This window comes from Glycine soja, chromosome 7 (genome assembly GCF_004193775.1).
Source record: "Glycine soja cultivar W05 chromosome 7, ASM419377v2, whole genome shotgun sequence".
Lineage (NCBI taxonomy): Eukaryota > Viridiplantae > Streptophyta > Magnoliopsida > Fabales > Fabaceae > Glycine > Glycine soja.
In genome coordinates, this window is record NC_041008.1 from 8,144,685 (window position 1) to 8,171,829 (window position 27,145).

Consider the following 27,145-nt stretch of genomic DNA (forward strand, 5'->3'; position numbering starts at 1 on the left):
CGTTCAAAACCCTCCTAATGGACATTCAACGGCATTTTACGCTTTCCGAGGCAACGCTATTTGAGGGAGGCTTTAGAATGAACGTCTGTTACGTTCCATTCAACGTTTTTGCAAACACACTGTACTGTACAATATTACCGTTGCTTTGGAATCAGTTTTATTCATTTGACAAAATAAAGAATAGTGAAATTGATCTTAAAATGGTCAATGTAGTGGAAATAGAGGGATATCTCTTATCTCTAAGGGTGTGTTTGGTAAGAGAGGAAGACAGAACGAATAAAAATAGAAAAGAGAAATAGAATAATTTTAAGAATGTTTGTTGAGAGAAATAGAGAAAAAAAGATAAAATTAAAATAAAAATTACTCTCTCTCTCTTCTTCCAATTCCATCCTCACCACTTTCCATTTCCACGGCATTTCCTCTATTTTCAGCAGTAAAATTCTTTTATGTGAATCCGCAATTTTTTTTCTATTTCTTTTCTTGCTATTTTTATCATACTACCAAACAAGGTATAAAAGAATTCTTATACATGCCAGATAATAATTTACAAACTGCTTGAAAAATAATTTGATAGCACTATTTAAGAAATATATTATATTAGGATGTTTCAATAAAATTTTCAAAAGTGGAGTTTTGCCAAATGCCAGCTTATTTCATCCTGTAAGTGTTGATGGAGTTGGTTGTAATTTTTTTTAATGCAGAATTGGATTGTAATTTTGACAGCCTAATAGCCTATCATAAATTAAAGACTTGTTTAATTTTTCTTAAAACATATTTACTTATAAATTTAACTATATATATATATATATATATATATATATATATATATATATATATATTTAAAACTTTTGCTCACCTAACTGTGGTTACTAGTGAGCTGGTCTTAGCGCTATATTGGCCTATGTAAAGGTAGAATAGCCCATCATACCAATATTAACACAAGAAATAATAATTTTTTTTATTTTGGTTTAGAATTTAAATTTTAATTAATTTTTATACATAAAATTAGAATTTAAATTTTGATTAATTTTTATATATAAAATAAATGATGTTGTATATAAAATAAATGATGTGAGAAAAATATCCACATGTAACAAGCAATGCAAAATCATTTCATTTTATCTTTTACCCATTTCTTGACAAATAAAATCGATACTCTGGAATAATAAAAAAAAACGCCAAGAAAAACTTACTCCCAGAGTTTTGATATTAATTTTTTAATACAATAGTAATTCTTTTAGTATTAATTTAAAAAGAAAAACTAATTTCGCGGCAAATCCCAACCCAATATAGGCTTCCCATCTCTAGGTGAAAATTTCACAATAACACTAGTCCTAGAAAACTATCAAATTGACCAATCTGACCATTGTCAGAACTTGCAAGTTCTGAAGTCCTAATTAGTTCAGACTTCAGAAACAAAAGCCTTTACCCTTCCCTAGAAAAACATCATCTCTTTCTAAGATTCCCCCTTTCACCACTACTTCTTGCCAGAGGGTAGGTAAAGTAAAGTATCATTTCCCGCCACAAAAGCCCCTTCCTTCATCTTCTCTTCCTCTTTTTCCCGCCACATATATGTTCCTCAAGAAGAGAAAAGAGAGGCAAGTAAAATAAAAAAGACCATACTAGTCCATCATACACACACCACACACCAAACTTCATAAAAAGAAGAAAGAAAATGAAGGGAACATCCAAATTCATCATGGGAGCAACCTTGGTAATGGTGGTAAGCCTTGTCATTGTTCTTGGCCTCATTCTAGTGCTACTTGCTGAACTCTATTGTTCTCTCTTACTCCGCCGCCGCCAGCTCAGGAAAAAAACCAACACCATTCCCATCTCCACCACTCAAACCACCACAACCATACCAAATTCTTCCCCTTCAAACACACCACAACACTCTCCTTCTCCTCCTCCTCCTCCTCCTCCTCCCTTTAGCAATGTTTACTCACAAGGGGTCCTCCAAGCCCCAAGAAGCTTCCTTTTCCCTTGCAAAGATGAACCAAATGCAACCCCACGTGGCATTGGACTTGTTTCTGTCTCATCATCTCCACTAGCATCATTCTTGGCAAGGGCTCCACCACAGTCTCTTCTTCAAGTTGGTGCTAGTGACAATGAAAGTCCATGTGTTGATAATAACAAGTACTCTTGTGGTGGTGTGGAGCAGCACCTTGTGTACATTTCCAACCCCATTTATGAGAAGTAAGAACGAAGAGGGGAAAGCAAGTGGGGAATATACCCCGTTTGAGACCACACACTTCACCCTCTCGTTTTGAAACAAGTGGTTCTTCTGGGGAGGATGATGCTCAAGGATCACCACCACCTTCACTTACGCCTCCTCTCACCCCTATGAAGAAGCTCCCTGCACAAGGTTCTTCTGTTTCTCTTAGAGGTGCCACTTCCTTGGGCACTTCAGGCAGTGGTGGAGCCCCTTGTACTTCTTCTTCATGGTGATTCTCTTTTGTCAACGGCCCAGTAAGGAAATTAATGCATGATCTATCAAATTATGATAGGAAAAAACTTAATACAGAACTATTGTTTGTGCTGTTCTCCAATTAGAACAAGAGTTTTTACCTTGATAACACGTGATGACATCTAATGAAATCTGTTACTATATAGATTATCGAGATAAAACTCTAATTCTAATTAAAAAACAACACAAGGCATTGTATCTAAGTTTTGTCTATTATTATATGGGCCTAGATTATCATGTGATTATGGTCTAGTCAATTTTCGCATGACACAATGGAGTTTTTCAGCTTATGAAGAAGAGTTAATAGAACTCAATTATGTGTGTCATAATGAATTAGGACCATGTAATGATTTTTACTTGAATTTATGTCTATAGTTTTAGAAAACCTCTTCCCCTTTACCTAGTTCCCTACCGTTCTGAGTACCCAATAAGAGAATGCACCAGTTGTATTAAGATACATACAACGAAGGGGATTTTCAACAAAAATATTATATGGTTTTCACGTTGTGAAACCCACACTAATACCAGCACATCACAGAATCATTGCTAGATCAAATCATCAATCCGTTATTAGGAATTATGTAAGCAACAAATTAAGCGTTTCTCCAATTCTCACAATTTTAACTGCATAATAATAATGAATCAAAAGACAATGTCGTTACATAATCATCACATATAGTCATCCAATCAGAACTGAATAGGAAAAAAAAATACACAATATTAATGAAATTTAATTTATCATCTGCATGTTTGGATAAGCGTCAAAGGTAAACCTACTATTAGTAGCTTTCTTGTCTTTCCTTCAATTTGACGTGATTTTAGTTTGAGACGTGCATGTATAAAGTGGATCCAAACACACTATTATGGTATGCAGAGTGAAGTAAAAACTTAAAAATCAGAGCAGCGACCATTGCGTTCCCAGTCACCATACCTAGTGGGCTCAGGCCCCTTGGGTCCACCAATCTCACCTGTTTCTTTGTTAATACTGTCACCATCTTCGTGGTCTTCTTCGGGCTCATGGCTTTGTTTGTTCTCATCATGGAGAGATTCTTGAGGTGGTGTCTGTGCTTGTTCCCTGAGAGGGTTTTCGTGTTGTGGCTGAGTTGAAGAGCAGAGGAGCCGTGTCACTGTGTTGGAAACAAAATGAGTAAACTGCTCGGATTTGGTGCGGTGAAGAGCAGTGTTGGCTACACAGGACAGTGAGCGAGGGAAAGGGGTGGTCATTGTTGTTTGTTAATGATGTAAGGCAGATGATCAGAAATAAGAAAACTCGTACCAGAACGAACAAAACCCTGAAAATATGGTAAACAGGAATAATTAATATTAGTACAACAAATCTTGATGCCTCATGCAGTGAAAAATCAACAAACTTACCATATGAATCATTTTTTTTCTTTTTTGAAGACAAAGGATATGTGCTTTGGTTGAAGATTATTTTCTTGTAACACCACATACCAACTATTTTATCCAAAAAATTTCCACTTTTTATCCTGTAAATTTTCACTTCAACCATAGTAAACTATCTATAACTTATGTGTGAACAAGGAAACTCAAAGAATTACAAGATTAAATTATGGCAGACTATTCCACTGGTAGTTCCAAGGGAAGAACCTATCTCATTATTCATCAACTTTTAGTACAGATTTTTATGCAAAATAAAGCCTAGAACTATTGCCTCATGAGGCAAGTATTTATAGCATCACAGGAGGCAATAGACCATAATCCTACCACTGCTGGGTAGGTCTAGCTTTTTCTTGCAATCTGAAACCATTAGTGAGGGGAGGTTGTGAATTTGAAAACTAGGTAGGAATTCTAATAGTTAAAAGCAATGAGAATATATAATTTACTATTTGTAAATATCAATAGATACCTGTAACTGTAAAGTGCAAATTTTTACAAGACTTCTGAGTGCTCATTGCTCAAACACATTTTCCATGGACACAATTTTTACAAGACTTCTGAGTGCTCATCTATAGTAGCATCTCAAGCAATTTGCACATATATAAGAGCATGTTTTCCGGATTTCTTCCTTTCCCCTTGGCTAGACCATAACCATAACCCACCCCAAACCTATGTTACCTAAATCAATTATTAAAAACCACTCTTCCAACAAAGTTCCACCATTCCTAAGCCATCCATGTAAGTGAAAACACAGAGTCATACTCTACTCATACAATATTTAACAAGCAACAACAGAAATACAAACAAAACCCTATCCAACAATTTTCCTCATTACAGCATTTTCACAAATACCTTATGGGAAGAAAAATCACAAGAGTTCACAAAGTTGCAAGTAGCACACACATACCCAGTTATTCTATTTTACCGAGGTTGTAATTCTAATTCTAATTTTGAGTAGAAAAAAAACGCTAAAATGAAATTGTAACTACAAAGGAGTACGTTGGGGGGTTAGAAAGCTTAACTGAAATGGTTTAAAGCTCGCCCTTGGATTTTGATTCTTGTTGCTGCGCGTTTGACAGATAAATGGGGAAAGTAGAGTGAGGATTGGGTATTAGGCTGTGTTTGTTTTGTTATTATTCTTAAGTTAAGGCCACCGAACCGATAGCACTTACCGTGCTGAAACCACGAATTTGCTGTCAAACGAAGCACGCAACCCAGGGGACACGTTTTCTCTCCTCATTTTGCATAGGCTAAATTCATTCAATTCTCAAATATATTCTTAACATGCTTATAAAGAGGATCACTATTATGACAATAACGTTTTCTCCTTTAATATTGCATTTTTAATATTCTTAGATTTAAATTGAATTTCAATCTTTTTTTTTATAAAATTAACAATACATCAAAATATAAATTATTTATCATAAATCTAAAATATAATTTATATGTTCAAATATAATTATTTATTACATATTTTAATTGTAATATATATAATTTATATATTTGAAATTACTTATTATAAATTATAAATTTTAGTAGTATAAGATAAATATTCATTTTTTACCATGTACAAACTAAAATGTATGTGTACATAACAGAATAAAAGAAATTTTTTAATAATATTTCTGTTTAATTTTTAATTAATATTTTTTTCACTTTATTTAGTAAAAAAGTATTTATAGAATGTTTCCTGTCGCGCGTAAGTTGAATATTGGTTTGGTAAACTGGGCACTGCTATGGTTGATGTTTTTTAAAATTCTAATTCAACAGAGTTGAATGCTAAATTTCTGAAACGTATCAACATTCATTCAAAATTTAATTATTTAAACTATAAAAAACAAAACTATCCTTTAATAAAAGATAACACAGATCTGATAAAAAAAATTGATAACACGAAATAAATTTAACCTTATCTATTTAAAGAAAATTTAAATTCAAGAATCGTAGATAGTATTTACCAATTTGTATGAGAGAAGTGTTTGCCTTTGCGAGGAACGTAACATAATACAAGTACAAATGCTAACCCCGGGAAGAAATTAAGGGAGTCTAGCTTCCTTTCACTCCTTATTACACTACTAAAAATAGTTTTTTTATATTGGTTTTTTAAACTTTTTTACATCGATTATGACAGGTCATCGTAGTCGACAATGTTAAAAGTCACGCATCCTACAACGATGATTATTTGACCGATATGGAATAGGTCACATTTGAAGACGGGTGTCTTGTAAAACCTCTCTTGGCCAACCCTAAATGCCATGGAAACATATATCTCTGCTGAGATTCTCCAACAACTTTCTCTCCTCAACTCTCCATATCACACCCTAGTCAAAAGTACCGTCTTGGCCCTCGTAAAAAATGTTTGGTGTAGGTCATGGGTCCAAGAGGACCTGAGGGATACTATGGTCAATTGGGGTGTCATCCCTACCCTAGCAATGACCCTTCTTCCTGCAGCTCCTGACCTTGACGTCCAGAAAGGATGTGCATATACATCCTTGATTGGCTTTCTTGCAGATGATGATAAAGTAAGCTTTCCTTACTAAATCTTGAATCATGCTACGTACTTGGAACAACAATATTGAATCTCTATTTTGCTATGATGCATAGCTACGATACCACAATACCATTATTTAAAAATATATATAGGATATGATGTGTATTTAGAAATGTATAAAAAATTATAAAAGTAACATATTTAATATATAATTGTAATTTTGTAAACCCAAATTATAAATGTATTTCTTGAACATTAGTAAAAATAACTCATTGTCATAAATTATTTTATATTATTTACATACAGGAAAAAGTACTATTAATCTCTTTATTTTTTTCTTGAAATCATTCATAAACAGAAAATTTTCTATTTTTCAGAAAATTTTCTATTTTTCCTTCATCAAGGGATAACGACATGTTTATGTATTTTATGTAGTTGTATTAGATTGTCATGAAATACTTCATCCATGTATGTATCAACAACGAAGTATCCAAAGAATATACTTATTAGATAGTGAAACAAATTGAATTATTGATACTTCATAGGTTTGGATACTTCACAATACATATTTGTAAAGTATCCAAAAGTTTCGATATTATTGGATACGTGGGGCAAATTGGAGTATTAGTTTATGTGCATTCCGTTTGATTTGTTTAGAGGAAAATGTTATGTTTTTCTTATTTCAGATTTTTATAAATCATGAAGATTCTTAACTCTGATTTTTTTTCTTTTTCTTATCTTTACATCATCAAACAGCCAGAGCATCGGCAACTCATTGTAGATGCTGGAGCCTTGCCTTGTCTTATAGATTTGTTAAGGAGGCACAAGAGCAGCAGTACGTACCATTTCTCCACAAATAATTGATCTTTTAAAGAAAGTAGCTGCTGCTATAAACAACCTTGCTCGTAGAAATACCATCAGTAAGACCCATATCAGGTTTTTTCTCTTTTTTCCATACCTCTAAAAGATATATTCTACAACTATATATTCTATTCTTTACACTTATATATATATAGATATGCTATATTCAGGATGGAAGGTGGTATCCTCTTCTTGTTGAATTGTTGAATTCAATGACATAGAGGTACAAGGAGCAGCTGTAATGACCTTGAGAATTCTTGCATTTAATGATGATGAGAATAAATAAAAAAAAGGTAATATTTGACTTAATTTCTTCAGTAAATTGGTGTCTGATGTTAACAACAACATTTTTCAATTATCCAAAAATAATCTTCGAAAAAGTATTAAAAAATAATCTTTTAATAGACTATTTTGATTAAGTGTCAAATTATAGTGTTTTAGTTAATTAAGAAACGCAGATTTAGAAAGTATCAATGTACTAGAAGATATCAATGATGGAGATTGAAAATACAAGTTATCAAGTATGAAGATCAAAGATCAAAGTCATGGACGGTGAAAATTTAGTGAAAGTTTGTAGCGGATAATTATAATTTGTAATCTATAATTATAGAACTTGTATGTTGTAATAAGGGAGGTTTTGATACACAATCACTTAATTTCTCAAAACACAACTTGTCTATCATTGAAATAAGTAAAGGTTCAACAAGTTATCATGTATGTATTTAATTCCCCAACTTTTATGAACTCATGTCTTTTTATTTTACAGCATATTTTTAAATCTTTTACTTTTTTCAATCTTCATTTTGTTTTAAAACTTTACTTTTTCAATTTCTATTTCTAATTATTGTAGAAATTACTTACAAAATAATTATTGCATCGAAAACATTTCTATAAAAAAATATTTTATTATTTTATAAATTACAGTCTTATTATAATTAAAATGAATATGTTTATCAAAAATTATTATCATAAGTTACATTAAATATTAAATAATTCTCTATTAAGTTGAACTAAAAATTTGTTTATTTGACTAAAAAGAAATCATAATAAAAAAATGAATTTTATGTTTCACTTTTAAATATTTATTTATTAATAGAATCATTAAGTGAAAATTTATTTATTATTTTAAAAATATTTTCCTTTTAAGAAATAGATAAATTTTTCACAATTAATTAATTGTGTTATTGCTATAGTTGTTTACGATAATTAAAAATTGCAGATTGTTGAATGGAATGCATTACCCGCTCTTGTACTAATGCTTCGATCAGAGGATCCTATAATATAATGTTTATGCAATACATGGCGGTGAGATGCTTAGCTTATGATGTTTAGCTTTTTTTTCAACAAATTGGACCAGATGAAATCAGTATAGAATTCTGCCCCCACTAACTTGTAGATCATCTGAGTATCAATTGTATTTTTTTTTCTTTGTCCCTTTGGACATCCATATAAATTGGAACAACACTTGGCCAATGATGAACTATCATTTCAAAGACAAAATGCTTCTAAAAGTGACACGTGCCCACAATAAATCTCTATCAGTTTTTATCTGCTTACCTTTCATGGAAGGACAATTATTGGATCATATTATTCCATAGGACCAATAATATATATCCTTTATAGAGTGGATTAGCCAAGCTTGCTTGTCAACTTAATTTGTGTGGCTTGTACATGAAACGCAAGCAAGATTTTCAAGTGATGTTCAACAATATACGAAGAGTAGAAGATTCTATTTTTGAAAAAATCAAAAGAATTTTCAGTACTTTACTCGATATATATATGCAAATCAAAAGAAAACTAACTAAAAAAATAGTAATAATTACACAGACATACAAAATAACAACACACTTAAAGTTAAGCGTATTAAAATACCCTTTCTAAAAAATAAGTAGGAATATTTAATTTTAACAAATTATATATATATATAAGCTGGAAATGAAAACATCAGGATTTATTTATTTTAGTTTTCCTTTTTTGGGGTATATTTTGCTTCTCATATATACTTGATGTCTTCAACATTCTTACGTATTTAAATGTGATTGAGCATGAAACTGCCAGGTGTGCACTCAGCCATATGAAGGCATGAACTTCCCACGTGGTCACCCTCTAACTCTTCATGTTGCCTCTCTCAGCCATTGTCATGTTCTTTCGATTTGATTCCTCATCTAATTGGGTCCCCCAATGCAATAATTAATACTTTATCCCTCAATTAATCTCGTCTTTTAATTTATTAGTTTAAATCATATAATTAAAATAAAATAATATAGTAAAGTGTATATTAATCAATTTTAAATTGCACAAGAAACTCCTTTTAAAAAAACTACACAAAAAGTTCAGGAACTCGATCTATTAAAATTTTATGAGCACATAAATGTATAAAAGAAAATATTTTTTTTATGCTGGTATTTTAATCCACATGCATATGTTGGTGTATATGCCCTATGGATTGGATTCATTGTTCTCTTTAATGTTCATTTGTGCTTTATATATATAATTATATACGACTTAGAGTTCCTCTTGTACTTTATAAATAATTAAACATGTTGCTTATGTAAAAAAAAAAAGTCTATTTAATATCGACAACTTTCATATTTTATTAATATTTTAATTATAATTAAAGAAAAATCAAATATAAAAGATGATTCACATTAAAAAAATCAGGTAAAAGATAAGAAAACTTTTCAATTTATGGATTATTTTCTTATTATAATTTAGAATAAAATCAAAGGTCATGTGAACAGAATTAGATAGGAAAAATATTCTTTATAATATCAATAAATTTTTTAATACTTTAATGTATTTTGAATAAATAAAAAACATAGATGATGTTATTCAGACAACAAATTAATAGTTTATTCTTCATGTCCTATCTTTTTTTTTGTGTTTGCTTTTTGCATCATTAACCGTTGGATTCCTTATTATTTTAGTCTTTTTCTTATCTCTTTTCCATCCAAAGATCAAAGATGGAAAGAGGTGGATAGATCTTAATAGATATGTAAAATCACCATCATTATTATTATTATTATTATTATTATTATATAAAAGGGTCTATCTTTGCCTTGGTGTGTTTTATTCTATGTAAAGGAACATCCTGTTTTCCCAACCAACTTGAAGCTCCTTCTACCAAAACCAACAGCATCATCATCCATGGCATCTCAAGGTCACGGTAACAAGCTCATCGTTTCAACATCACCAAAGAGTGATAGTGGCGGCGGCGGTGGCGGCACGGGATCATTGCCCAAAGGACAGTGCTTGTGCTCACCAACGACACATGAAGGGTCCTTCCGGTGCCGTTTGCATCGTGGGCATACAGCTTCACCAGCTAATTGGATGAAACGCTCCAAGTCCATGCCTGCCAATAAGCCTGTGGTTTCTGACTCCACATGCTGATGATAACAAAAAAAAACTATTGTGAGTTATGTGTTCATGTGTACCTTTATATGATATGATATGAATCCTTGCTTGCAACTCTTGAATTTTGGCAGTGTTGATTTTATATATGCTTTGGAACTTTGTTGTTCCACCTCTCAAGTTTTCCCTATGCTTAATTACATATACATAAATTAATTATAGAAGTAGGTGTGACTATTTTGATTATTGGGTGGATCGTGGAGTTGCTAGGTCTTAATTTGCTTCTCTGATTTTGTCATAATCCTTTTCTAGAGTGTTTAATTTCATATTAGGATGTGATTTTTCACGTGTCATGTGATTTTAATTTTCATATCTCAAATATAATTTCTTATTTCTCAATGGATTTTCTATTTCTAGACAAACTAGAAACCAATGAAGTGGTGGATTTCAACTTTCTAGCAACTTCAAGTTTTTCTAGATATTCGATGGGTTTAGATCCTGCGCATTGTACTATACTTTTTTGGGTGGGTATGATATATTTTATGAATTTTTTTTCTTCAATAATATATCATAAGAGAATTGAGGATATGTTTTACTAGATCATGATAAAGTTGCAAAAGCAGAGGTCCATCGTTTCAGATAACAGAGTCATATAGTTTGGAGCTGTAGAATTAGAAGAAGAAAAAAAGCTTTTATGTTTTTTGTATTTTAAATATATATTATATGATTGGTTTTCTCACAATATATAAGATGTTTTTTTGTAACTGAGATGATATAGCGTGGTTTTTGCATTCACCAGGAATTGAAAAACAGAAGGAAAAATAAAAAAGATGTTATTTATTGAATTACTAGTGATCTAGATGATCAGAACAAATACGATCATTGTAATTTACTTGGCTCACCCATTTTGATTATTGATATTATTTTTCTGGACAACAAGTAAACGAGTTGGATGGGCTTTGAATGGCTTGCGATTTTAGCAATATTGCATATATATGAAGACATTGAGAATGACGATAATCATGTAATGTATGTATTCAAGTCAACAATTAATTGGTAATACCAGAAAAACCACCCTCTGAAAACAAAACCGATGGCTCTTAAATCTCGATAAAGACACTGCCATTGCATTATCAAGATTTTTTGCTTTGTCGCCTTCTTCCTTCTTCCACTAGGTTCTTGTTTTTAGAATAAGAAAATACTACTTTGAAACATGCAATTTGTATTTTTCTAATGAAAATCAACAAAAACGGACTATCCTTTATTAGCTGACTTTCAAAAAGAAATGAAGCCATATGCAATAGTAATATTTATGTGGTATATACTCAACCAAACAATATGAACATTTAGCGTTATTAAATATGGATTTTATGTAAACAAAGTTTAATAGATTTTATTAAACTTACTAAATGATAATATATAAAAGAATCGTCATTAGATGAAAAATATTCTATTATTAATACATCGTAATTTAACTCTTTAAATATTACCACGGTTGAATAAATGGTTACATATAACATTAACTGTACCATAGAATGCGTAGATTAGTTAGCAAAAACTATTCCACCTTGATCAGTAAGTCGTCTTGAGTTCAAATATTAAAAATGCAGATATTTTAAAATTTGATAGGGATCTTTATAATCTTTAGTGGTTTTCGGTTGACTTACATTACATGTGTATGAAATTTAAAAAAAAAAAAAATATGTATGAATTTTTGTTTCATAACTATTGATATCTTAGCGTTTTCATTTTCTTTTTATGAAAAAAACTATTGATATTTTATAAACTTAAACTTAAAGTCATATTAATTAATTTTTTCACCTGTTAATAATTGCCACAATAACTTATTGCAAATAATAATTAAATAAAAAAACAGATTAATCTAAATCTCTATATTATAATATCTGAGTTTATTAAATAGTAGTATTCCATAAATTATACACATCAACTTTATCAACAAAGTCGTTAGTTGAAGTATATTGAATTTAATTTTCTTAAGTAAGATGATAGGTTTAAATTTTGTAAATAGAAAAAATATGATTGAAATAAAATAATTTTATTAAAAATGATTCGTTAGATTTTTTAAGAAAGATTAATCATAAATAAATTCGATGAGTATTTTATATTATAATTTGTTTGAGAAAATAAAGTCGGTCAAGAGCCAACATGAGAATAAAGTCGGTGTAGCGGAGATGAGGATGTTGCGGTGGATGTGTGGTAAGACTCGACAGGATAAAATTAGAAACGAAGCTATTAGAGTGAGGGTTGGAGTAGCGCCTATTGTAGAGAAGATGGTGGAAAATAGACTTAGGTGGTTTGGGCATGTAGAGAGAAGACCGGTAGACTCTGTAGTGAGGAGAGTAGACCAGATGGAGAGAAGACAAACAATTCGAGGCAGAGGAAGACCCAAAAAGACTATAAGAGAGGTTATAAAAAAGGATCTCGAAATTAATGGTTTGGATAGAAGTATGGTACTTGATAGAACATTATGGCGGAAGTTGATCCATGTAGCCGACCCCACCTAGTGGGATAAGGCGTTGTTGTTGTTGTTGTTGTTTGAGAAAATATATATTAAATGAAGATAATATTATATTAGAAAAATATTAGGTAGGTTTCAACCAGCTCCACCGTTTGGGAATAAAGAATTCAATGCCAATCTTTTCAGCATATATGTAGCTGTGATCGTGATGATTTCATTACAAATTTACAATGGCGCTAAAACTCGTTGCCATCATATGAATTCTAGCTAATAATCTTTCACATGGAAATCAATGATAACTTGCTCTAAGTGGACCTATATATCCATTAAAGGTATATAATATTTTGTCTCATTTTTAAGAATAATTGTATCCTAAACAAACTAGAATTGATGTCACTATCACAAGTCTAGATATTCTAAACCACTTTGATCATTTCAATTCTTTAAGATATTTGGATAGATTACTTGTTAATAAAAATTCGGTCACTATCATTTACCTAAAAGAAAATCAGTCATGTACCAAATAAAATAAAAACCGTCACTATCACATGATTTACATCTACTAAGGAACTTGAATTATTGTTTGGTGGCTAGTAGAACTTATCCACATAACAAATTAAGGGAAAAAAGGGGTTGCTAGAAAGGGTGAATGTACAATGTATAGACAGGAACATAATTTTACATGTTTAAATTTTAATTATGTTAAGATGTCATTTTTTTAATTATGTTAAATTAAAATACAAACAAATATATTTTTAATTTCAAAATAAATTATTTACCTTTAATTGAACTTCAAAAACATAATTGAACTTCCATGCGTATTTTTATTTTTATATTATAGGTATTTTCTATTGAGACTATTAGTTAACCTTGCGTTAATTAATTTATATACATTCAGTGGTAAACATTATTTTATTTAAAGATCACAATACTTAAATATTTAATTAATTTAAATCAAGTTAGCGATATGTGGTAATTACTAGATCGGGGGGTTTGTAAAAAAAGCACGTAATAATGACAAAATCTTAACATTGGTTGATAAAAAAACTGTGTGACCAAAAAAGAAACTAATATATGCACATGAAAAATCCAAAAAAAAAGATACAATATAAAAAAGATAAAATACAAACAGTAAATAATTAATTCTAAATATAATAAAAACAATAGCCTCATCAAATATTGATTTTCAGCAAAACTATTATAATTACTGAAAATTAAAACATTGAAAACTTCAAGAATATTACATCATTTTGCTAGAAATATATAATTAAAAGGGATATATTATCAAATTCTGAATATATCAGAGAGACTTCTTGCATATTCTTCAATATATTTACCTACAATCTCCTTCTATTTCTTCAATTGTCATGGAGATAGTGTTTGAATAGGTTGGGATGATGAATCAAGAAATCATATCTCGTAGCCTTTTGAAAGTAACTTAGAATGTGTTTAAAAATCCGGTGAAAAATGACTTTTAAGACAAAAGTAATTTTATCAAAGGATCATCATGATCTTTGTTTTGGAACGTATTACAATAATTTCAACATTCACTTATTTGTTCAAATTATATATGCGTAATTCTCATTTTGAAATTTTCATTTTCTTGATAGGTCAAGAACAACCATGCTCCAAATTTCAAATTATAATGTTTCATAATGTTGTTTATTCCATAAACGAAAGATGCATTGCTATCAAACTTTTGCATAATGATACCTATTCAAGTTCCAATTTCATCTATAAACCAACATTTTGAAGGAACTTCTTCCTTATATGATTAATAAAAACTCCAAAAGTAACAGAAACTTTGACCAGTTCATAATAAAAAAAATGAACCAAATTAATACTAAATTAAATATCAAATACAAATTGAAAATCAAATTAGAAATAAACTATACAATTGTTTTATTAAACATGACCAAATTCCATTAAATAGAGACTTAATTAAACACTTACTACCCACTGTTTCAATATTTCTATACTTAACTTTTATCATAAGTGAGTACTTATTCATTGCATCAAGATTGTTATATCATTCGGCAGAATAAAGTTTTAAATTTATTGATGAATATTGTCAACATTTATCCCAACTTTTATCATAAGTGAGTAAAAAACAAATGGAAGAATTTTTTATTTTTTTATCTTTTTTACAACAACAAATAAAGGGATTTTTTTTACGACCAAATGAAAGGAGTTTAAGATTACATATACATTGGTAATTTGTCTCAACTAAAGTATTATCTCTTGCATCTAACATTATGTTTAACATTTTGGGCGTGAAAATGAATAGTCACACTCTTGAGCAACCCTCCTCTCATACCCACTGACCTACACGGCTACACCTGATACTCAACCAGCTCCACAACTAATCCAATTGAGAACCATCAAGACTCATATATGCAGAAAGGGATCAATAATCGTGGAGGTGATGATGGTCATGGAGGCCTCAAAGGCCCAAGTGGAGATGGCGAAATGGATAGATATATCAGTGATGGTTGTCATGTTAGTGATAATAAGTGGAATGATCCTATTAGTAATAGTTATATTGTCACATGGGTGATCCTATTATGGGATTAATCATCAATTTGATTTAATTACACTAAAATTCATTATATGTCCTAGAGAGTGTATTTTGTAAGAATTAAACTCAAGTCTTTTTCACCCATTGAGTTATTTAATTTGTTTAATTTTTATTACTAAAAAATTAGCTAAAATATGTTATTCATACCTGAAAAATAGGTTATTTTCAAACTAATACCTCAAATTCACTTTTGGTTAATTATGTGCCTGAAAAACTTTTATGTTTTAACGAAGTATCTGTCATCAGTCTCATTATATTAAGTGATGACATGACACACAGAATGTCACGTCATCAAGCCTAATCACTTAATATGTAATCAAATTAAGTCATGTCATTATTTATTTTTAAAAAAAATAATCAAATTATTATATTTTATTAACTAACAATTTTTTTTAAAAAAATGACTAGAATTTGGAAAACGTTCCCTCTTCAAAAGCATAAGTTCATCTTCTAGGTAATGGTAGTGGCTTTTTGTAATGACTGATTGTGAGTGTTATCAAGGTTTATTGTGATATCTTCTAAGTGAAAACAAAACGAGAGAGTCTCCTTCATGTGTACGCGTTATCTCATTCAAGAGATGAGTCATCTTCGAACTATAGCAGGTAATGTGATTTTTTCATTTTGTTTACTTGCTTTCCCTTTCTTAGTGGTCTCTTTGTCTCCTATTATGGTGTTGCAATGGTCCATGTTTTGTGAAGTTGAAAATTTTTTATTTGGATTTTTTCGGGTTTTATTAAGGTCTGAGTACAAAATGATTAAGGGTTCGACTATAGTTTAACTGTGTTTGATTAGGGTTCAATTATGGTCTAATTAATGGTGAACATTAAATTGATAAACATTGTTTATATTTTTGTTGCAAGCATGAGTTTCAAATTAAAAGAAGACCCTATGATGCAATATGTTGGGACTAGCATTCTAGAAGTGTCATTGATATAGATGTTGACAAGTGATCATTCTTTGAAGCAATTGGAATTTTAAAAAAAGACTTTGGATATGGTGATTAACCAATGAGGCTATGGTGGAAAGGTGGTGATGGTGAGTATAACAAGATTACTATGGACAGTCATGCATTGGAGTTGTCTAATTATGTCATTGCTAACAGTTGTGAGGTGGAGTTGTTTGTGGAATGTGCTGGTGGTAATAAGGTGGTTGTGGATGGAAATTTTTCTGGTGATTCTAAAGACAGTAGTGATGAATCAGTGAAGGATGTCTAGTTAGATGACTCTAAGGAGAAAAGAGTAATTGGATTGGATGATGGTTTTAATTTATCTATTCCAGAAATTGTTATACTGAAAAATAAATGAATAAAGAGGTCAACTTTAAAAAAGGTGTGTAATCCGAGGGAGGAAGGTGATTCAAGTAATGATGCTTGTGCTAGTGTTTTTGTTCACAAAGATGATGACATAGCTAACAACCAACGTGTATGTGTTGAATTAATTGAAGTATCTAACGATTACTTCAACCAGGAGGAAAACTTAAACCTACCAAGTGAAGTGCAAAGTAATGCACATTTTAGGCTGGTGGACAAGGTTGATGGAGGTAAAAAGGTTGTTGGTAAGGGTGAGAAGGCTAGTAGTGGAGGTAAGAAGCTTCCTGGTAGAGGTAAGAGGGCTTAATACAATTATGTGAATTTTAGTGGCAGTTTATTTATGGCACACACTTTGCCTGCAAATCATATTGAAGATGGGTATGTTAGTGAACATTTATGCAATGATGATTCAGTTTAAGAGGTATTTAAGAAAAAATATGAAAGATTCAACAAAAAGTTGTTTTGTAAGGAATTTAAATGGAAGTTGGGATTGGAGTTTGTTTCTCTAAAAGAGTTCAAAGAAGCCATACTGAAATACAATGTGTTAAATGGGAGAGAAATCAAGTTTGATTTTAATGATAAGAGGTGAGCAAGAGCAAGGTGTAAGCATTGCATTGACTATCTGGTATATGCCAGTAAGGTAGGTTAAAGTGAGACATATATGCTTGATACCTTACATCCTAAACACACATGTGAGAGGGTTTTCAATAACAGAAGTATTAGTCTACCTGGGTGACCAAATGCTTACATGTCTCTAAATGACATAATTGGTGAAATAAGGGCTAACTATTCAATTGGAATTTCAATGTCTAGGGCATGGAGGGCCAAACAACTAGCAAAACAAGTAGTTAATGGTGATTGTATCAAACAGTATTCCTAGCTTTGGTCAAATGCAATTGAATTGAAGGATAGATGCACAAACAATTTATGCTTGATTCGAGTGGAAAGACCATCCATTGAAGTACTACCAAAATTTTGTAATTTCTACATGTTCTTAGAAGGTCCAAAATCTGCTTTAAAAAAGGCATGTAGATCCCTGATTGGTGTAGATGGATGTCATCTCAAATCAAAGTTTGGAGGTCAATTCTTGATTATTGATGGCAGAAATCCGAATGACCAGTACATGCCTATTGCTTTTGTTGTTGGAGGATATTGGTAATGTTGAATCCAAAATTTGCTTTTGTACCTGGCTCTCAAAAAGAGCCCATTAGGTCAAGAAGAAGATATCACTCTGCATAAAAAAAGAAAAGAAGGAAATTTTGAAAATCAATGCACAGAGCAGCGCAAAACCCTTAAAGTTAAAAGGAACCAATCTGGTGGCGCCATTTGGCGAGCTTTGTGAGATAAGAGAAAAGGGTCATCAGGTAACCCCTCATTCCTCACTCTCTCACGTTTCCTAACCATCTTCTTTTTGTTTTTTCTGTCTCTTTTTCTTTATCTTCTTCCTCCTCCTCCTCATCTTCTTCTTCTTCTTCTTCTTCTTCTTCTTCTTCTTCTTCTTCTTCTTCTTCTTCTTTTCAAACCATTGTGCCACCCTTCGTCCATCATGGTTGTCGGCGAGGCCTACACAATTTTTTTTCCTCCCATCCCTTTATTTTGTTGGGTTGTGCACATGCTTCTTTGATGAGTTTTTTGGTTTTTTTAATATCTTTTTATACATGCACCCTTTTTCGTTTTGGGCCTAGTCCATTTTGCAAAGTCTATAATAAGATGCAAAAGCTATTCACACCACTTTTTTCATACATACAACTTCTTGTTTTGGGCCTAGCCCATTTTTGTTAAGCCTGAAATAAAATGAAAAAATTCTATTTACACCTCTTTTCTTGATGCATGCACCTTTTCCATTTTGGGCCCAACTCATTTTTTTTGTTAAGTCCAAAAAATAAAACTGATGGTTACACTTCATTCTTTATATGTACACCGCTATCACTTAGGATGGTGACTAGGCCGTCGTGTCAGCACTCCGTCAATGTTGACTAAGTCCAAGTCAATTCTTTGACTTTAACAAAAGCAAAAAAGAAAAAGAAAAAGAAATAAAAAATAAAAATAATTATATATATTAGTGATTAGCTCTTTATTTTATTGTATTTCTTTATTGTCTCTATCGTTTATTTTTCAATGTAATTTTCTTTTTTATCATTAACTAGCTAGTTAGTTTAATTAATAATGCATTATAAATATCTCGTTATAAATCTTATTTTCCCCACGTTTCAATCTCGCATCCTTAATTACTAAGGGTACTCCCCACTTTTATTCTATCACTTTCCATTTTTATTCTATTTATCTGATTTCGTAGCACTATTTCAATATTTATTTATTTTTGAAAATCCGCATTAGCATTCTTTAATACTCGTTTATGTTATGTGCACTCCATGCCGGGTTTGCGACTTGCTTGGTGGTGTTTCAATAATGTGTGTGTAAATTTTGTGAATAACATGTTGGGTCTCCGACTTGCTTAAGTTCACAAAGTTTATCACAAAACTAAAATCTTTTCTAAAAATGGTAACATTCTCAAATAAATGACCACTCAATTCTCCTTTTTCATGTTACACGCACTGCATGTTGGGTCTCCGACTTGTTTGAAAATGTTTCAATCAAGTGAGTAAATTTTGTGAATGTCATGATTGGTCTCTGGCTTATTTAACTTCACAAAGTTTACTACAAAATCAAAACCTTTCAAAATAAAATAAAATCAACTAAACACACAACCTTTTTTTCTACAAAGAATTATGTAAGTCTCATTTTCTCATTGCACCTAGGGATACGTAGAAACGAGGACAAATCCTCTGTCGACCCAAAATAAAACTAAAAAAATAAAATCTTTTTTTAAAAAATAAAAATTTGATTTTCCTTTCTAAATAAAAGAAAATATAACAAAATGTAATTTATGTTTTCAAGGAAAGATAAATAATTAAAAGTCACTTTATTTTTTAGAGCACTCAATTAAAGGCTGTCGTTTTCATGACAGGCACGTGGGGTGCTAACACCTTCCCCGGGCGTAAACGACTTTTGAATCCTTTTTCTCAAATCGTAGACTATTCCTTATCCTTTTTTATTTTTCTGACATTTTCCTTAAATAAACGTTGGCGACGACTCCTCAAGTTTTTCATTTTTTTGGAAAACAATTTGTTTATTTATCTAAATAATTTTTTTAATTTATTTTACCGTCCCATCATGGCCCACGTTGCGACAGATATAATAAGCAAAGTTGTTCATGTAACTTCTAGGGATTAATTGGCATACCTTGCAAACATGCAATGGCTGTCATACAATTCAAAAAAATTAAGGTTGTGGATTATGTGAATAATTGTTATTCAATGGATACATATGGTATTTGTTATGGACGTAAGGTGACATCAATTAATGGTATGGATATGTGGTCAATGAGATTCAACCACCAAAATACAAAAAAGGTCCTAGTAGACCAAAGAAATTGAAAAAGAGAAAGCCTGATGAAGACCCTAATAGGACAAGGCTAAGAAGGGACCTAACTCCTTATAAATGCATCTGATATGGGGCATCAGATCATAATACTAGGAGATGTTCATTGCCACCTCTAGTAGTACCTGAAGAAGTAAATGAGGAAGCTAGTAGAGCTATTGAAGTTGTAGCTGAGGATACAACTCAAGGTGCAAATGTTGAGGTTCAGACTAGGCAACTCAATGTAGTTAAGGGAGGCATTGAGGGAGCAACTGAGGGTGGAAATGCGGGTGCACCTAGCTATTGGAGTTCAGACCGGACAAGTCAATGTTGTTGAGGGTGACACTAAGGGAGTAGCTGAAGCTGGAACTGAGGGTGGAGGTGGTAGAGTTCAAACCAGTCTATTCAACATCAGAAGAATGACATCACACAAATCAAATGCACAAACAGAAATAATAAGGTAAGTTTTTTATACGTTTAACATACTATATGATGGTTCATATAGATTAATTGTTACACTTAATTTTTTAGGGAAAAGGTGTGCAACAGTCTGTAACAAAAGCTCTCAGTCCTCATTAATAACAGTAGGCCAAACCTACAAATAGACATACAATGGTATTAATGCCTATGCATTAATTTTGTACTTACTGGTATTAATCTCATGCATTAATTTTTAGAAATTTCAATTTTGTAGGGGCATTGTAGGCATAATAGATTTGTTAATGAAACACTTAAGAAACTTGCTCCTAAACGCAAGCCACCAACAACTAATATTACAAATTCAAGAAAAAAATGAAAGGTTGTCAACTACCAACTGTTGAGAAGAAGGTTGAGATGAGAATTGGTCTTCTTGCCATTCAGGCCAAGACAAACGCATCAATTGACAAATCTAAAGAACCAATTGAAGATACTAATGGACAAAAATAGGATTGTATGAAATACTTTTGTAGTGGGGTGTGGGAATTTTATTTTGCAGTGTAGGAATCTTGCTTTATTGTTTACTTTATTGGAACCATGTGCAGAATTTGTTGCACCTTTTGTGTATTTATTCTAGACAGTGGGCATCTTAAGTACTAATTTAGGCCTTTTGGGATCATGTTACTTATATTAAATAATTGTGACTTATCATTAATAAATTCAAATCTCTTTTGCTAAATAGAAATGGTCATAAATGCTGAAGTAAACAGTAAGACACTGAAGTGTTCAATGAATCAAAACAGTAGAACAAAAAAAAAACTCAAGCAGTTTGACTTAAATAAGTTTTTCATACCCGCAAAATAAACAATTTTTATTTTATTACCTAAAATTTATATTTTTGACATCGAAGTACCTGAAAAATAAATCATTTTCATTTTACTACCTCAAATTCATTTTTGTTCCAACAAAGTACCTAACATTGTTGGGCTTAGTAATTAGTAGTAAGCCAGTATCGAATATCACAAAACAATAACAGGTCCAAATTTAAAATTAAGCATCAGTACAATACAACTTTAACACATCATAAACTCATATCATTGGAAGCATCCAACTGCATCAAATACAACATTGTTACTTTCCAAAATTTACATCTCAACACACCAAATTTAAGAAGACAACTACCAAAAACCTACCATCAGTAAATACACTCAAGGAAAATCAATTCCTTCTATGACCACTAACATTCATTGCAATTACAATACTTGGTAAATAAATGAACACCCAAAGAACTACAACTACAAAACCTAATAGCTTCATTCTATTCCTTTCGACAACAAGATTATTCTTTTTCCTTCCAATTTTACTCTTCAACTGCACAACTTGAATCGAGGATGCATAACATTCTTCCTCTTGTGTAACAATTTATTTCCTCATATTTTTATTTCTTCTTCATTTGCTTTTGCTTCCTCCATTGATGAAGCAACTTTCAACTTTAGCTTTTCATTTTCCCGAACATACCATACCAACTCACTCCTCTCTACAGACATGTTATTGCCATCCTCAATACCACCAATCCATTGAATTTTTTTGCAAAAACGTGATTCCAACATCACAATACCAATTAAACAAGCAGTACAACAGAATAAAACTCAATACAACACAAAATCGACATTTGCTTACATTCTAATGTGGGCATCTCCAAAACCTTCTCCATGTATGATTCACACTACGCAACGTGAACATGATAGCAAGTACCTCACATTTGCATTTCACCATACCAAGAGATGAGGACAGCGATGACGATCCACCCTTTACATTCATCCTCTCACCCATTAACAAAAACACCCATAGGATTCAAAATTCCCAAGAACCTTCCTTAGGGTTTGAAAATGCAACAACAACCAAAGGCATGGAGGGTTTGAAAATGGAAGTTAGTTTTTTTTAATTGGATTTAAAAAAAATTATAAATAATGACATGGTTTTAATTTGACTACGTGTTATGATTAGGCTTGATGACATGGCATTTCGTCTATTATGTCATCACTTAACAGAAAGAGACTAATGACAGGTAATATTTGAAACATAAAAAAATTTTAGGTACATAATTGACCAAAAATAAATTTAAGGTAATAATCTGAAAACGATCTATTTTTCAAGTGTGAAAAATATATTTAAACCTAAAAAATTTAAAAGCCTCTTAAGTTTTAAAATAGACTAAACTAAACAAATTAATTAAATTTAAGATAACAAATTAATTTTTTTAATAATATAGATATTATCTCAAACAAATCAATTAAAAAAGGATGAAAAGATTAATATAGCCTAGGGGGGAATAGGTCAGGCCGGCCTACAGGGGCCTACGACCTGACCTGAATTGGCCTATTTAATTAAAAGGTTAGGCTCATACTTTTTTAAAAGCCTATTAAATTAAATAGATTAGGCTTAGGCTCATTAAAAAGTCTTATAAGCTTGATAGGCCGACCTATATATATATTATTTTTTTGGTACCAATATATACTTATATTATTTTTTGGATACAATTAATTTTTTTTTAAATTAGCAGACTTTGATTACACATTACTGCTCCATAGCTTCCATTCCTATAATTAACATTTAGGTGTGAGTCATGTGTCCCTTTATATTCCTCATTATTTTTATTGACTTTCCTTTTCCTTTAACTTTCCTATTACGTTCCTATTCCAAGAATATTAATGTGAAGAAAGCTTTTAAAAAGACTATCAGACCAGACTTTTAAAAAGGCTAGGTCGAGTCAAAATAAAAGTCTTTAATAGACTATAGGTCAGGCTCAAATCTCAAAAATTCATCGACTCTGACCTTTTAAAGCCTAGTCTGACCTATTTCCACCCCTAATTTAACCTATAGGTTTCCCCTCCTTTGAAAAAAAAAAGCCTATAAATTTCCCCCAAACAACATGTATAATATTTACGGGTCCCATCTAGCATATGAGTCACCATTTTTTATTTTTTTTTACAGTAGTCACCAATTAAAAAATGCCAAAACATAATTATAGACATTAACATGCCATAATTGTTGAGTGTCAAATTAAGCAAAAGCAAGGATTATTAATAGGCATGGCAACGGGCCCGAACCCGTGGGACCCTCCCCCCCCCCCAATTTTGACGGGAAAAATCCGAGTTGACCAGATTTTTGATGGGATTCTCAATACCCGCCCCGAATCCATCCTCGAACCCGCCCGCTAATAATTAATATATATATAGCACATTGAAATATAAAATTATATTTTTTATTTTATGAAAAATTATATTTTTTAATAAAATTTTATAAAATTGTCAGGGACAGGACGGGATACATCCCGTCGATTTCAAGGACGGGGGCGGGGCGGGAAATGCGGAGTCGGAGGTGGGGTAAACAAAACTCGATTCCGACCCGCCGGTTGCCATGCCTAATTATTAATGGTGTTTGTATAATTTTGTTTTACGTGTTTGTCCCCTGAAAGGACCGTACAATCTTCGAAGATGACCGGGAAGGACGAGTTCGTCTCTTACTCGCCCCTTTCCTCCAACCCCAACCCCAATCCTAACCCTTATTCCAATCCTAATCCTTATTACGACCCTAACCCTCATCCTTACCCCCAAAACGTCGTCGTTTTGCTCCCCTCCTACCGCCTCCGTTCCCACCGCCGTCGCCGCCGCTGCATCCTCTACTCCGCCGCGCTCTTCCTCTTCCTCCTCATCGCCGGCGCCGCTTTCCTCCTCTACCCCTCCGACCCGGAGATCCGCCTTACCCGAATCCGACTCAACCGCATCGGGATCCGAACCAACCCGAGGCCCATTCTCGACCTCTCCTTCTCCATCACCGTTAAAGTCCACAATAGAGACTTCTTCTCCCTCACCTATGACACCCTCGCCGTCTCCGTCGGCTACCGCGGCCGCCAGCTCGGCTTCGTCACCGGCGGCGGCGGCGGCCGCATCAGGGCGCGTGGCTCCTCCTACGTCGACGCCACGCTCACCATTGACGGATTTGAGGTTATCTACGACGCGTTCTACCTGCTCGAAGATATCGCTAAGGGCGTCATTCCATTCGATACTGACACCCGAGTTGAAGGGAAATTAGGGCTTTTCTTCTTCACTGTTCCTTTGAAGGTGCATTTCTTCTCAATTCCAGTAGTAATCTTTTAGTTCAATTTCAGTTGTGTTTTTTACTTGAAGACGTGTTCACAAATTCACTCGCTGGCACAAACACTGTCTTTGGTTAAGGAGAAGAGTAAATACTAATGGTGTATATGCACTAACATGTTAAAGATTTTTACAGTATAATAAGTTTGTATATTAACTTATATTACTTAAAAGTTGTACTAATGATGATTTTTAATTGGTTTATAATGTAAAAATTATACTGTCTGTGCTTATAAATTATAGTCTAAGAAGAAAGAATAATATGGAATCAAATGTGGTTTTATGATCCTGCAGGGTATAGGGTGAATCATAGGTTAGAAAATGAAAAACAAGTTGGATAATTCATGGAACAAGTAATATTGTATTCTCCTAAAAAATCTAGGAGTTGGAGACATAAAACATTTAAAGCTTTCTTTATCTAGTAAGTAATATGTTTAACAGAAACATATTGTTGGGGAATTAGAATTATTCTTGAGGTAAATCAGGTTAGCTACTTGCATATTCTGTTTCATGCTATTTAGAATTTCCCTATGACTGGATTAGTTAGATTTGGCATTTAATTTATTCGAAAGATGCTTTCGGGGTTGAAGGTGAAATTTTTTCTCTGAATGTGTTATTTGTTTGTGGGTAGCTTTGTCTGTTTACTTTAGCATTGCTTAGGAGAAATGGTGGTAAAAGTTTATTGTTATTATTATTACTGCTACCATTATTTTTTTACTGAAAATGTAAAGCTCAAAATCTCTTATTTGATGGGTGGAACTTGTCATCTGGTTGTGTATTTACTGGAATTGACATCATTACTTTGAATGCTTCTGTCTATTTGATACCTTTTATACCTAAAATACTGTATGCTAAATCCAGGCAACAGTGTCGTGCGAAGTGTATGTGAATATAAACCAGCAGACAATTGTACGTCAAGACTGCTATCCTAAGGTGAGGATTTTTGTTTCTCTTATCAGTCAATTGTTTGCAATTTCGTCTGCATATTCATGTTCAAGGAATGACCCTTTTCATCTATAGATAGAAACTGTTCCTTTCCATTATTTTGCTGAATTCCATACTTATTATGATCTATACTTCAGCTAAGTTTTAGGTGCAAATGCAATGTACATATCCCTTTTGTATCTTCTTGTGCAACTCTTGGCAATTCTGTATTAAGTTCTCTTTCCTTTGCTATCAAACACTTTGTCTGCTTTTACTACCCTAGATATGCGGGGTTACGTTAGCTACCCCTATTTGTAAAGAGAGTTAACAACCAAGACAAAGCCAGTGTGAAAAAAGAGAGGCAATATTGCAAAGTCCTCCTCTATGTTAATATTAGAAGCTGCATAAACTTGGTAGGGGCTTTTTATGCGTTTGAAATTTGAGACAGCAAGGCTATTGCCCTTTAGCTGGAACACAGCTTAAAGGTTTGAGTGTCTAATTTTTCATTAAATCATTGCTTACATTTCTCCTGCCAAAAGTTTTGAAAATTCAACAAGCAAAGGTATAAAATGTTGTTATACCGTATATAGCAACGACGTATATTAACTTAAGCCTTAAGAGCACATATCTTACATTCTTACCATAGAGATCTTTTGTAGCTTAACTATTATGCAATAGGTTTTGTTTTATATTTTTTAAATTCTTGTTATTATGCATTTTTAATTTCATTTAATATATTGGTAATACATTATTCATTTGCTTCAGTCACTGGGTGATCCGCTGGATCAGAGCGCATATATTGAAGCTGGAGATACATGATGTGGTATCAACCTTTTGCATCCTTCTCCTATACAGCGCTGCTGCTGGTGTTTTCATTACATTACTTTTAGCGTGCTGTATAATTGTATATGGATCACACATCCTTGTAAATTATGGTTGACTACAGACCACTTGCATTTTGTATTTAACGCTCGTACGAGGTAAATTCAATGCAAATGGTACCTGGGAGTTAATCAGTTTTATAGTTGAAAACTTGAGAAATAAAAATATATTTTACTTCTCCTTTTAAATGCCACCCTTATATCAGTTATATGTTAACAGTTCGCACCCTGAATTCTAGTTGAGTGTTGTTTTGGGAGTGTCTTTTCCACTGGTTGTATGACCAAGAATTCCTTATTTCATTCACAAGAAAATGGCATAAAAACATGGAATAGAAATTCCTTATTTTGAGAATGCTGTAACAATATGTTTTTGCCCAATTTGAAAATCCTGAAATTTAATGATATTCTT

The 27,145-nt window shown here is 32.2% G+C and overlaps 4 protein-coding genes across 4 annotated transcripts; 3 read left to right on the top strand and 1 right to left on the bottom strand.

Annotated features, from left to right (window-relative positions):
• Positions 1-1,699: 1,699 nt before the first annotated feature.
• On the top strand, positions 1,700-2,448 carry LOC114419714. Its single transcript, XM_028385477.1, has 2 exons — positions 1,700-2,196; positions 2,277-2,448. The coding sequence occupies exons 1-2, from the start codon at positions 1,700-1,702 to the stop codon at positions 2,446-2,448; spliced, it is 669 nt and encodes a 222-aa protein (XP_028241278.1).
• A 612-nt stretch (positions 2,449-3,060) lies between these two features.
• Positions 3,061-5,135, bottom strand: LOC114418568 (succinate dehydrogenase assembly factor 4, mitochondrial-like). The gene is made up of 2 exons (XM_028383990.1): positions 4,890-5,135; positions 3,061-3,759 (listed from the first exon to the last, which is right to left on the bottom strand). The coding sequence occupies exon 2, from the start codon at positions 3,689-3,691 to the stop codon at positions 3,356-3,358; it is 336 nt and encodes a 111-aa protein (XP_028239791.1). The 5' UTR covers positions 3,692-3,759; positions 4,890-5,135; the 3' UTR covers positions 3,061-3,355.
• Positions 5,136-10,064: 4,929 nt separating this feature from the next.
• Positions 10,065-10,817, top strand: LOC114418569. Its single transcript, XM_028383991.1, has one exon. The coding sequence runs from the start codon at positions 10,368-10,370 to the stop codon at positions 10,608-10,610; it is 243 nt and encodes an 80-aa protein (XP_028239792.1). The 5' UTR covers positions 10,065-10,367; the 3' UTR covers positions 10,611-10,817.
• Positions 10,818-24,186: 13,369 nt separating this feature from the next.
• Positions 24,187-26,974, top strand: LOC114418570. The gene is made up of 3 exons (XM_028383992.1): positions 24,187-24,898; positions 25,793-25,864; positions 26,621-26,974. Exons 1-3 carry the CDS (start codon positions 24,272-24,274, stop codon positions 26,672-26,674), a joined length of 753 nt encoding a protein of 250 aa, XP_028239793.1. The 5' UTR covers positions 24,187-24,271; the 3' UTR covers positions 26,675-26,974.
• Positions 26,975-27,145: the final 171 nt, after the last annotated feature.